The 14035-nt window shown below is 40.0% G+C and overlaps 1 protein-coding gene across 2 annotated transcripts in view; it reads right to left on the bottom strand.

The window, feature by feature from the left end:
- Window positions 1-5161: 5161 nt before the first annotated feature.
- Window positions 5162-14035, bottom strand: part of oprd1a (opioid receptor, delta 1a) — a 29704-nt gene continuing 20830 nt past the window's right edge. For both annotated transcript variants that reach the window (XM_030412400.1, XM_030412399.1), the window contains exons 2-3: window positions 11372-11727; window positions 5162-9600 (exon numbers count right to left, since the gene is read on the bottom strand). In XM_030412400.1, coding sequence (XP_030268260.1) covers window positions 9071-9600; window positions 11372-11727 — 886 coding nt within the window. In that variant the 3' untranslated portion in view covers window positions 5162-9070. The remainder of the gene's footprint in view (window positions 9601-11371; window positions 11728-14035) is intronic.

Here is a 14035-nt window from a genome sequence, read left to right as displayed (position 1 = left end):
CGAAATATGTTTCTGAAAACAGTTGAGGCGAGAAATAGGCAATGCAGTCACACAATCTCAATTCACATTTTTCAGTACAGCCCAGTTTGACAATTTGATCGGACTTTTGTGAGCCTGGTGCATCACAATAGATGGACTCATCAGTGTAAAGTAGAGTTTGGATCCTGTTTATGCAGATATGGATACAGCAACTGCTCTATCAACTCGCCGTGCCATACCCATCATGAACTGTGCGGCTGGATCTCCTGCTCTCCATAGAGCATGAATACATTCCTTTGATGGATCCATCTGCACTGTTGGTCTTATTTAGTATTGGACAAGGACTATGAGTGCCTAACATAACTTACCTAACTTAAATAATTTAAATCATGCTCCTCAACTCCTTTCAGTCCTTAGGAATCAATAAAAAATAATCAAATAGATTGTCAGTGAACATTTTTCAGATCCATTCTGTATGAACATTTTGTAACTCGGCAAATTCATTAACTAAATACACTTCTGATTGAAATTGATTTAAAACATTTCTGGCAGCATTACATTGCAGGGAAATAAATCTGCTGTTACAAACTAGTAGCCTATATAATTTCTAGGGGACAGAGTCTTCAAGATCTTCTGACTTATTATGACAGCAGAAGCAGCAGCACCACAGTAAGCTGCATATTGGAATGCAAATACTGAGCTCCTGTGAATATTACATCAGGGATGTGAGCCTTCCCCTCGGTTGTTAAAGCGGCCAGCCCTTGGTTAATCTACAGGGAGGCCTTTTCTGTTGTTGTGGATGTTGAGCAATCAGGATAATTGATAAGTGGCTACCAGAGAAGGAGACCTCTATAATTAAGTTGAAACTCGTCAGCGCTTTCTCTGGAGCTCTGGATGTGGTGCCACTCATCTCCATGGTTACTGCAAGATGCTGGCCTGAATTTGCAGAGGAGATGGAGAATTGGATGTTTAATTTTCTGATAGCAGTGGATAGCACAGTCTGAGCTGGCCTTGGGCCATCTCTTGTGTATTTATCTGAGCACCAGTGGAAATGCACTTTGCAGTACAATGTTAGGTCTATTTTGAAGCACTCTCACAGTTTTCAATTGAATCATGGTCATGCAAGATGGATTATTCCATTATGAACCAATATCTTCAAGAAAATATTATGCTATCCCATTTTCCGTAGCTTTTCTGAAAAATATGAGCCCATGCACTTTTCTCTCAGCTTCATTTTATTTGTTTTAATTTTTAAAATTTTTGGCAACAGTTTGAGTAAAGCTTGAAACACCGCTGCTGCATTAGAAATGTTTTACACAACAGATGCACCAGAAGAAGCTTAAAAGGTATTTGTCAGAGCTGCACAATAACTTGTTTAGTGTCGATTAAGATCAGCAGAATTGCCTTACAAACTGCGCTGCCATCATTCGTTATACAACAAATTACCACCTTACACAAATGTACATTTATATTCACACAGGCCATTCAGTTTACAGCGTTTAGCAGTTTTATATCAATTAGAAAAATGGTAGTGAACAACAATAATGAAAAAGAAGCATATGAGGGCAGAATCCCAGATAGCACGCCTATGTCTTGCAGATGTTAGCCCGACGATTAGAAGTTATGCAGGAAAGATGAAGTATGAGCAAATTTGAAGGACGTTGGTTAGACGTTGGCATCTAGTTGACACCCATAAATAGTCTTTCCTGGATAGGTCGCTCCAACGTCTGCAAGAACTATGTATGCTACTGCGGATGAGGAAAGAGGATTAAAGGAGCAATCAGTAACAAGAACTCTTCAGTAACATTAGCCGTTTTTAGACAGGGCAGCAAGCCGCAAATTTGCCCGTCCTTTTGGTGGCTCAGTCCACGGTTTTAGACAGAGGCCGGCAAATTGGGGGTCTGTTTTGGTCCGCCGATTTTCTTTCTCGGAGGGTACACTTTTTTCCGCCTCGCCTGCTATCTAAAAACGAGGCGTCAATATGCCGGCCTCTGCTTGAGGTGGGCGGACGTGTCAATGACCTGCACTGTTGTGCGACCCACAGCTGGGGAGTTTTAAAACCAAGGAACAGCTGATCACAGCAGTCAGTCCATCACTTCATCTGCGACATTAAGATGAGCAACTGGACAGCTGCTGAGACCGAGGAGATGCTAGCGTCTCCTCGGTCTCTGTAGCTGTTTGGTTGTGTCCGCTTGTTGTTGTAGCGGCAAGCTAGGAACGGTCGCTACTTTCAAATTAAAAGCCCAAGCTAAGAACCCAGTTCTAAACTCCAGTGGGGTGCAATGTAAAGGTCTTATTTTGAAGACAAATTCGTTGTCGCTGTTCACAACCCAACTTCGAGATTCATGTCACGTCACATGTTTACGTGTACCTCAGAGGCGGTTTTTGGAAAAGGAGGAATATTACGCCTCCGTTTTAGAAAGACAGGCCGGCACATTGCCGTCCTTACCTTGGAGTAAATGTGCCGCCTTTTCTATCTTAAAAGGGCTATTGATTGAAAATCAATAGGAACTCTTTAGTATACAGTATGTGGCTCCTCCAGAGTAACAACCTCAGTACTGCAGGCTCGCCTCGCTCACCAGGCTCCCCCTTGGCTCCCTTCCATCTCCTTTATACACTGGCAGAGGGGGTTAAATAAAAGTCAGTTGTGTATACTTCCCCCTTTCTGTATTCAGCTCTGACCATCAAAAGGCAGCACAACTGTCAAAAGCATACTGCCGTCAAACTAGCAGTCTTCATAGGAGTCCCTAGCCTCTTCATATGTGGTACAGCTTCACAACGAGCTTTCAGAGCTGGTAGTTATGAATTGCTAGTTTTAGTTAGTGTGAAGATCACATCAGTATTAGTATGCAGTCCTATCAGTCCATTACATCCAACTGCTTTGTTACGCCACGTACACATTGAGGAATCTGTTATTTCTGCTAGGATTGTGTTCAGTAGGAGTGTGTGCAGGGTTAGGTTTAGGCAACAACTAAAATTGGTTCTTTACCGAAAGATTGTTGTTTTGCTTAAATGTTAATAAAGTCGACACATCGTGTCCGTCCAACGAGTCAAATACAGCAGCCTAGTCAGTGGCCTTTCACTTCTCATTTTGACACTATGGTTATCCCTCTTGCATCGCTTCTTGAAGCGCTCCTCTACTGCAGTATTATAAAGAGCAAGAACATTCAGAGTCAGGAGATGGTCATGGTGGTCTGATGGGTCATTTACAGGACTATGCCTCCAGAGGCGTCTATGTCCCCTTTGTGACCGAGTGTGAAGAGTTATTAGTTTTTAACCCAAACCCTGATTTGTGTCAGTGACACAACTTGCAATACGAGTGACCTCCTGCCGTTACTTACATTGGTTGATGTGAGCTCGTCATTTATGTAATGTAACCTACAAGACTGAAGGTAAATAGTTATTTCAACCCATAGTATGAACTTTTCCTAGACCTAACCAAGTAGTTCCTTCCCCTAACACTGTACATGTTTTGCAACTTTAACAGCAGTCGCAAGTGTCATTGCCAGAGTAAGGTTAGAGACATAGTCGTCATTTTCAAGCCCAGCGCCAGTGTTGTGTAAAAAGCAAATGTACTGTGCAACCTGGGCGTGTTGGTCCGAAAGTGAGGTGTGGTCAGGTTAACTGATGGCAGATTGCTATCTTGAGGCAGCAGAAACTGACAGACCAACAAAAAGCTGGTCTAAAGTCAAAGGCGCAGTTTGTTTCCTGCTATTTAAAGTATGCAATATTCAGTAAGATGTGCCTACACGGGCGAGTTCACACCATGCATACACTTTAATTTATGATTAGAGTTTGCTCTCAGTTATTTTAAACATTTCCATGAATGCAATAATGTACTGCAACAAATAGCATGGCACATTTAGTCAGCAAAACTAAAACCTGGAGAGGAAACTCTGCGGTTGCTCATGTTAGTGTAGAGATACACATAAGGTTGTGTTTATCCTGTCTCTCTGCAGAGACTGTTGATATTTTTAAGGGAAGGTTAAAGACACACCTTTTTAATCAGGCTTTTAACTAATATTTTAAATTCTTATTCCATTCTTATGTGGTTCTATCGTATTTTATGTTGTTGTTTCTATCTTGTTTTTAAAAAAAAAAAAAAAACTATTTTCATCTTAAATAATTTTATTTTTATTTATCTTCGATACTATTTTATTTAAATTTATTATTATCTTATGTATTTTATCCTTTTAACTGTTCACTCCATTTAATTATTTTTTGTCAGGGTTTTTATCCTATCTTATGTTTTTAGTTTTTAAGGGTTAACTCCAGAGTTTCCTCAGGGGGATCCTCCACACTGGGAGCTGTGTCTGGGCTGCTGCTGGGGGTGCTGTCCTTGGGTCCCTTCGGCCCGGCCAGCTGTTGTCTGTCAGGGTCGGGGGGCCTGGGCACTGCTGTCCCCCGTGGCACAGCCTGTGACTCCTCCCAGTGTGGACGGCCCCAAAGGTGGCGTTTCCTCAATCCTCAGTGCCTTGCCATGTCTCCCTTTTGCCAGTAGTAAGAGTGTGCAGGTGTGTGTGTGTGTGTGTGTGTATGTATGTATGTATGTGTGTGTGTACGTATGTGTGCATGTATGTGTGTGTACGTATGTGTGCATGTATGTAGTACGGAGGGTGGGAGGGAGGGGCTTTCTTTATTATTGTTTTATGTTTCCTGTGTAAAGCACTTTGTGCTACATACTCGTGTATGAAAAGTGCTCTATAAATAAAGTTGATTGATTGATTGATTGATGGAGGATCACTGCAGGGAATGTCATTAATATTTTCCTCATTTAGACATATGTTTCCCCTCTCATCCCACTGTTATTGATCAGGATGCTGCTTTTTATGACCCGTCCCACCTGATCACAGCCTTCTCCTCCTTAATTTAATGTCAGTGTAATTTTTCATATGCAGTCAAACAAAGTTGTGTATAGGACATATGTGTCCCTCAGCCAAGACGTGTGCTACTAGTGTAATATGTGTCAGGTCCTGGAGCACCTCGCTCTCAGATGGAATGGGACATTACAATTTAGTTTGGTTTATGTTCCGCCCAAAATACAGCCAAAACTAATTCCGTTGTGTGCCGCGCTTTGCGCCCAGATAATCTGCCATTAAACTAGCAAATTGGACTTGGACACGCCTTAAATGCACTAGCGCTTTGCGCTATAGATAGTCTAAATAAGGCTCAATATGTGAACTGTTTGTCAGCAAGTTTTATTTTGGTGGAAAAGATGTCGGGTGAGGACCTTAGTCAAGTACTGTGATCGCATAAACAAATAATTCCAAAACATGTACCTCAGTTGCGTTAACATGGTAGAGGAAGAGCAGATATGGGAAAATAGATAGAGCAAGTTATCATTTTTGCAGATATGGCCAGTAAGCACTCTGCTGCCAAATATGTTTTATTATAAACCTTCCCCCATTGTGGTAATAACAACCAAAACTGGGACAGCATCATCTTTTCTTTAATGGATTTGGTGCAAATTAATAGGATATAAACATAACTTAGAGGACACAGTGTTAACAGTTTTTAGTTCAGTAGAAGTGTCACATTGAATGATATGTGGCTTGAGATAATAAGATTATTTGGTAATCTAAATTTTAAATTTTTCATCACTTGTGAAATGTTCTTGAACAGTGTTTTGCCAGTTATAACCATAAACCCTGAGAAGGGAAAAGCACTGATGAAGGTTTTGTGGCTCATTACAATAAAGATTAGAGTAATGTTTTTTGATGGCGTGCTGCCCGTTTGCTTAATGAATATAATTAATTTTGTCATTTTGTCAATCTGTGTAATATTGTGATGAAGTGCTGCCAGGGGGAACATGTGTTTTAGGGGATTCTTTTGGGGAACATTGCAGCTGTTTGTCCCTCTATATTCTATGATAGTGAAAGTCAGAGGGCAGGTGGCACTCCAGGAGGTGGGGTATATTGTTAAATACCCCAGGGTAAGGACCAAACTGCTTTTTGTACAGCTTGAACCCTCTGTTTCCATTAGGGCAAATTGGATGACGAGCATTGATGAGTATCACTTGGATATCTCTGCTTTGTTAATCATACGTTGCGCAACCAGGTGCTAAAAAATTACAGACTGTTCCTTTTGTAGTGGATCAGACAGAGAAAAATATAACAGTGACAACAAGTTTTATTGAACTAACTATATCCAACAGTTGAGAGTATCTTTTGAATCTCAAAATATCAAATGACGATGTCAAAGTATCAGCACTGAGAATAACCTGATAATAAGGAAATAATGGACACACACACACAGACTCTTTGACTTTGATCATACCCTGATTACACGTGGTTTGTTAAAGTTCTATTTTATTCTATATTTATTAGAAGTAATTAGCTTTTCTTGAATTATCAAAATACCCTTGTCATTCTCTTTTGGAAAACTAGTTCTGTACATTTCTGTCAATCTGCCCCTATTTCTATGAACAGGATCTTTAGGTAGGGGACAAACTTTGGCTTTTTACTTTCTGGTTTCTGTTTGTTGTACATTTTTAATTTAGGTTTCTTTGGCCAATCACATTTGAGTGGGCTCTAGTTGCATGCAGGTTAAGATTCCATTAAGAGAGTGAAAGAGGTGAAACGCATTGCTGACACTCATCAGCTATCGTTTGACAACGTTATTAATCTGCATTAATTATCAGTTAGACTGAGAGTTGTCTGTCAACCTCAGCTTTAATGTTGTGACTCAAATCACTAATTGGACTGTAAACAACAGCTGAAAGAAAAACCTTTGGACAGGAAATCTGTCATCAGATAATCCCCGACTGAACCAGAAGCCCTGAAACATTGCCCTCAAATGATCAGACGTTAGTCTATGGGTTACAAGATCGGCCGCTATATTTGTAAAGATAATGGTAGCAGAAAGACGTCCTGCACACCCTACAAATGCAACACTTGGTCAAAGCTAAGCAGAGAGCAGGTATATACTACAGTACATTTTGAATAACAACTGTCATTGTAAGAAAATATACAGGAACACTACAAAAATGTCAATCTCCTATAGACAGCACACAGAGTGGTCAATTCTTATTGTCAATATCACTCTCTGTGGTTAGCCACAGTCAACCTACAAGCACATGCTGAATCTGTACACAGAGCAGGTATCTGTTTCAGTTCTGGATTGTTGTCTTCCCTTTCTGTTTCTTTATGTTTTTTCATTTGAGCCACATGAGTCCAAAGCATGGTGGTGAAATATTATAATCCAAAAAGTATGAAGAAAGCGTGTAGAATCACAGGCACAGCTCGAGGTCATTTTAACTGTGGATGAAAAGCCAAATTTGATTCAAATGCAAAAGCGTTATATTATCTACAAATTCACATTTATTCACCTTTTCCTTTTAATTCCCATGTCGAGTCAGTTTAATTCATATGAAGCCAAAAATGGAAACTTTACAAATTAGCCTTAAGGGGCTTTAAAATCTGTACAACATATGACACCCTCTAGCCGTGGGCCTGAATCTTCTTTGATTTATAGTCCGTTTGGATTTGTTTTATCTGGCGCACATTTACAGTTTGTCATAACATTTCAACGTTAATCAAAACTATAGCATATTTTGACATGTTTACATGTCAATGTAGCCATCAAAATATGTATCATATGAAAGCAGATTCCCATAAACTCTGCATTATTACCACTGGCATAGCACATCTGCTTTGCAGAGTTGACATGGTCATTAACTTCATGGCATCCATTGATTGATGTCTCCAGTTTGATTAATGTCAGCATCTGTTGAAGTAAATAAATTACCTGAAATAAATTACTATTCTGGTCTATGCCATCCAGTACGTCTTTAATGTGCTTTGGTGATCCGATGTGACAGATGACAGGCTGACATAGATGCTGATCAATAATCTCCTTAAAGCAGCGAAGCCGCTCTAAGTCAGACTGCCTAGGTGTTGTTTGACTTTACAGTTGGTTTAAATAAAGAACCGGTAAGGTGAGTGGTGTGGCAGCCAACTGTTTTCTTCAGTGGCAGGTTTAGTATTCTTTAGTGATTCTGCTCAAAGGCTCACTGCGGGGCTTGACACCACACTTGAAAGTCAAGTAGGTGAGGAGCAAAGAAGTCCATAGAAATCCAAGCTTCAGTGATTTGATGCTATTCTGACATTTTCCATCCGAGCACAAAACCCCCCACACAAAAGTCAATTATTTCCTGTCCTTTATGGCAGACATTTTCAAACCCATGGAGTCCCGAATTCTTCTCTCAACACAGTTTACGGTAGCAGAGTGTAAAGGGAAAAACAGTGTCTCTTTTGCTGTACAAAAAAAGGTCTCCTGAATCACACAGAATAGCAAATAAGATGTCCCTTCTTTGCCAGAGAAGAGCGAGTTTGACCTTATTGTGCAAGAAACTTCGCTGTAATTCATCATCCAGCTGTCGGTGGGTTTCACTTGTGTGGTTCTGCTCTCTAAGGCTCATTTGTTTTGTGTTGATGTTGAAGATACAGATGAGATAGTTGTCTCTCGATGTCTTTTTTTTTCGCCTTCTGAAGAATCACCAAAATCTCTTTAATTCCTTTAAATGTACAGGAAAAGAGTTCCTTAGTTTGGATTGAAAAGCTCATTGTTTCACACTTCTGTCTTTTGTTGCACATTTTTCACCCTCACAGAGTCAGTATGTTATTTAAAATGCACTCTGATGGATGATGTAGTAATCATAGATTTTTTGATCAACAAGATAGAAACCTGTAGGTGTTTCTTGGCCCTATTTGCATCATCAAAAAGACCTTGTTAGCTTGTCCTCTGATCCTGTGAGCAGAAAAATCTCACTCTGTTTCATAATCTTGCTTTAATATGTGGATATACTCTTTGGGCTATCACCCTATCTACTGTCAATGCCTTTGATAGGCATTTCCTATGAAAAAAAGTAAGGAAAACTAAGATCAGAGTGAAACTTGTTTGCAGTTATCTCTAGCTTTTCAGTGTAAGTCCAGTATGTCAGCCAAATAGGGTAAGTGACTCAGTTCCGTTAGACAAGTGTTCTTGCAGAGATCTCTCAAAACTCTGTTGTGGAGATCTGGGTGACCTCTGATTGCAGATCCTGCTGGATCCTCCTTGAGCGAGAGCTGTGGGGGACCCAGTCCATGCCTAGTCATGCCGGCTTCTTCCCTGCTTCTGATGGAGCGCAGACAGACACTGGCTCCCTGGCGTTGTTTCGGCCTCTGGTCAGAGTGTTCTGCTCCACGCGGGTCCGGCAGGGAAGGCAGAAATCCCTGAAGCAGCGTTTAAAATTTTCATCCAAGAATGCGTAGAGGACAGGGTTGAGGCTGCTGTTGGTGTAGCCCAAGGCAATGCACAGGTGCCAGCTGGCTATCACAAAAGGGTTCCTGCTGTCAATCTCCACCATGGTCTTCACGATGATGAAGATGTGGATGGGCGTCCAGCAGATGATGAAGGCTGCCACAATTACCAGGACCATGCGGGTGATGCGCCGCATGTTGCGGTCTTTCTCCTTGGAGCCTGAGAGCAGACGAACGCTTCTCAAGCGCAGGATCATCAGGCCATAACATATGGTGATGACCATCACAGGGACCACAAAAGCAAAGATGAAGACACAGATCTTTGTAACCGTGTCCCAGTACCAGTCAGGGGCAGGGAACTTCAGCATGCACATGGTTTTACCTGGAAAGAGGGCAGGAAGAATTAGAAAGAATTTGATAATGAAAGTTTACATTATCATGATACTGGATTGTAGCTTTAAAAATCAGCTACATCTGTACACCAACTTACAATACATTAACTCCAAACTATTCCTTTTGTTGCTGCTGTGCAATGGTGAAGTTCAACAAGGTGCCATCCACGCAGATTGGTAATATGTAGAGACAAAGGTAATATACAATTTTTTCCTTCCCTTTACTGATTCTGATAATTCCGATACATGAACTATCTAATATGTTAGTTACATTAACAAAATGCATTAAAACTCTAGCTCTATTGATTTATTTTAACCAGCCCCTTCTTATATATATATATATATATTTCTAATAAATTTTCTAATAAATACATTCTGTGATTTTGGATGGGTGCATAGACACATGATATTTCCGCAGTATGTGAGGCATTTCTGTAACTGGTATTGCCATCGGAACAACCTTTAATTAGCGTATTGGTGGAGAACCTTTGATGTTAGGCAATTAAACAATAGGTTCTGATAAAATATGGTCACGACTAACAAGAAAGTGAACAATTATTGCAAGTCTGACATGACACTTCCACACAAAACTCGACTGCATTACACGTCCATCCACCAGCCTGACTTCCTCACACTTATGACCTGTTCCCACATACATACTACATACCTCACAAGCATGAAGGTTGTGAGTATTTTAAGCAATGAGCATATAATTAACTGTGAGTATAATGTTATTTTCTTCTACTGCGACAACGCTAATTTACATTGTTTATTTTTCAACCGAAGTGTTTTCACATGATGTTATGATAGCTCATTAATAGGATATCTTTTTATAAGTGGACTGCAATGATCTACTTTGCCCCCATTTTATTTGAAGTACTTTAAAATAATTGAGGAAGGAAAGCAGAGAAAGAATAATTGGTTCTCTCCAGGTTGTTGCTCACAACTTCCCAACTTCTCCAGGACACATCATCAGACAACTTCTGAGTCATGAATCACACTGGGCAGTGGAACAGTGTTATTTAATGGCAGCCTATCATGCCTCTAGTGTAGAGGTCCATGTGTGAACCAGTATTTTGTTATATAGGGCACATTCATTTCTGCACTGGAACTAAATCTTGGTAATGGTTGAAAATCTTGTTTTACAGATTTATCTAAGGTAATTCATAGGAGTTCATGGAATTGGGCTGGAATTTTCCAAGTCAACTATCTGTTATGTATAATGTTTTTTTCTCTTTCCGGAGATTAATCAGAACAATATTTAGCCTCTTCAGGGTTGTGAACTGAGCCTTAAAATTTACCTAGACACACAACAAAAAGAGATTTTGTGACCCTGGGTGAGCAGGAAAATAAGTACAGTTCCTCCAAACAGGGACTACCCTCAGCTACTAATGTAAAGCAAGACTTCAGATCCATTTGTCTAAATATTATAAGGGCTTTTCACACAGTCTAACAATCCACAATGGGTAATTACGGGTCTTGGGTTGAACTGGATTCATAATAACCATTATTCTTGCTTTTCCTTTGAGTGGCAAGTAAACTCTGATGTACCAGAAGCTTGGCCTTATAAATCATAAATATACAGATCAAAGCTTGATGAAGGGTCTTCTTTGCTGTGAATTGTTGGCAAAGATTCAGCTGGGTGAGCCATACAGATCCAGGTCAGTATGGCTCACCCAATTCTGGAATAACGATAATACTAAACATGAGGATTTAAATAGGTAATGAGAGATAAAAGATTTAAAGACAAAACTATCTCACCACTATCTGTAACTTTGGTCACAGCCATGATCATAATGGGAACCCCGATCGCAGACGACAGAACCCAGATGAGCACGTTGATCATCTTGGCCTTGACCGGCGTTCGAAATTCCAGAGCCCTGACTGGGTGGCACACAGCAATGTAGCGGTCCACGCTCATCATGGTGAGGGTGAAGATGCTTGTGAACATGTTGTAGTAGTCGATGGCGATAATGAGCTTGCACAGGACTTCCCCAAACGGCCAGGTGTTCATGAGGTACTTGGCGCTCTGGAAGGGCAGCGTGCTGGTGGCCAAGGCGTCGGCAAGAGCCAGATTGAAGATGTAGATGTTCGTGGCTGTCTTCATCTTGGTGTATCTAGTTTTGATCACAGAGCAGAGAAAAGTGTTTGCAGTAAGTGGGAGCAGTAATGAGAGCAGCTGGGTATGGAGGTCTCCATCATGGGTATGGGGATTTAAAAATGTTCAGAGCGTTTTAATGGCTCAGATGACGAGTTAATTCCCTCGCGCTATATGCATGTGCAGAACAGAGCTCCAAACCTCTACTGCTCATTCTTCACAGCTTATTTTTAATATTTTCTAAATGAGAGATATGAGATACTGGTTACAATTGACGTTGTTGGCCTTTGATCAAGCAGCCTACTCGCTCAAAAAGCACCAGGGAGTTGCCTTAAAGAAAAGACTTCTGCTACCAAATTGAGGTTCATATATATTGCATGTGTTGGACTCTGCTTTTATTATGGGACTGTGCATTTTCCCTTGTGTGAGTATATGTATCAGCAATGAATTAGTTTTATTGGTATATGATATTGGCTCATCAGAGTCAGCATCTTTCTTCTGGGGTATAAGGCTTATTTCTAGAAAGGCTTATCTCATCAGAAACCTTGCAAGGCATATTCAAGCTGTATATAAATCTCAGCTGATGTAGTTTTCTTGGTGATAGCAGGATTTTTAAATCACTGCATCCAATTGCAAATCAATTTAGAAGCATCGCGGAGCGCCCAAAAGGAACGCATTAGGGACCGGAAATGTACTAAATGTTATTAAGATATACTGTATAATACATACTACAAGGCTGTATGAATACATTAGACTGATAGTATAAGGGATTAAGCTAATATGTATGGATCTTTCGTGTTTTTTGAAGGATAAAGAATGAATGAACAAGGACAGTAGAATACATAATAGAGGGGAAAAGATGAGGAAAACACTCATATTCGTGATGTAATCTTCGTTAGTCTCTTCCATTATTATACATCCGAACCCACTGTCTAAATGGATATTTGTATTGATTTTTCTTCTGGCCATTTTTCATTCAGGCAGTATAAACAATAACCTATGGGTCTTGGTGGTGGCAGTGATTGGAGGGGGCTGCACACTCCATCAAGATGTTCGATTTTCAGCCATACCCAGCTCTAACCTTCTTAGAATGACCCTTTAATCATTCCTAATAATATTTGGAAATTCACAGCTTTTATTTAAAGATATAATATGTAACATTTCTCTATTCAAATCCATAGATCCAGCTACAACTTTATTCTATATGTTGCCTAGTTGTTTGCTTTTATCTTCCCGAGACGTTTCCCTGATAAATACCTTATTTTGGACAAGGTAATTTCATTTGGTCCCCTGTCACGAATATATCTGGGAAATCATCAGACGATACATCAGGGAAAGAGGAGGGAAATCCGCAAATGTGGCTTAATGTCACATGAATAATACTTTGGAACATTACAATCTAGTATGATGGGTTGAGAGGAAGTTCAACACTGAAATAGAGAATATATGGATTAATTTCATTCAAAATCTATTAAATCTTAAACCATAAAGGTTTGGGTGTGACCTACATTTCAGTATCTGGCAGAAGCCATCCAAGCAAAGGTGACATAACGTGTGCATTTTTGGTGTACACACAAGGGAAAAGGCTATAAAGAAAAGTTTCACACCAAATTCCATTTATAAGAATTGAAACTGCCACAACTAGTTTTGGTCCCAACAAACTGTCTTAACAGGGTTAACACCACAGAAACTTCACAAAATAAAAAAATACTTGGCAAAAGCCTGCATTTTAAGTGTATGGTTACGCAGTTAGATTTGGTGGATACAGCCCTGCTCTCTGAGGGAGCACTTTAAGCCTCAGAGCAACAGGAGGATTCTGCTGAGAAAGCAAATCCCCCTTAATAAATAACATCAATTACATGCAGTAATAAAAAAAAACTTAATAAATAAACATCAATTACATGCAGTAAATCTTAGTTAACTCAACAACAGAAGATTACACATAAGGATGTTAAAGGCGGTGGAGGGAGCTGCGGAAGGAAAAAGCACTGGGATGAATGTGATCATCCATGGTATAGTGTAAGTGTCAGCAAGGTTGCCACGGGTCTAAAAAGTACTTCGAATTTAAAAATATATGTATATAAGACCTTGAAAGTGCTTGAATTTACAGAGCATTAAATGGGTCCTTAACAGTGATTAGATTTTGCTGACTGGATTTTCCAACTTTGAGCCTCAGTCATCTAAAAATTGACGGCTTGATGCGCTTTCTTATTACCCCTCTGGATAGGATACAAGCATAGAGCTTAACATTGGTCGTGCTTTCTTATATTAGCTTCTACCTCAAATAAGTGGCAGATCGTGAAGGTAACCAGCAATTTGTAGCCTGT

Source organism: Sparus aurata, chromosome 3 (genome assembly GCF_900880675.1).
Source record: "Sparus aurata chromosome 3, fSpaAur1.1, whole genome shotgun sequence".
NCBI classification, from domain to species: Eukaryota; Metazoa; Chordata; class Actinopteri; order Spariformes; family Sparidae; genus Sparus; species Sparus aurata.
The sequence above is the reverse complement of the archived record's forward strand: the minus strand, read 5'-3'. Positions and strand labels throughout refer to the sequence as shown.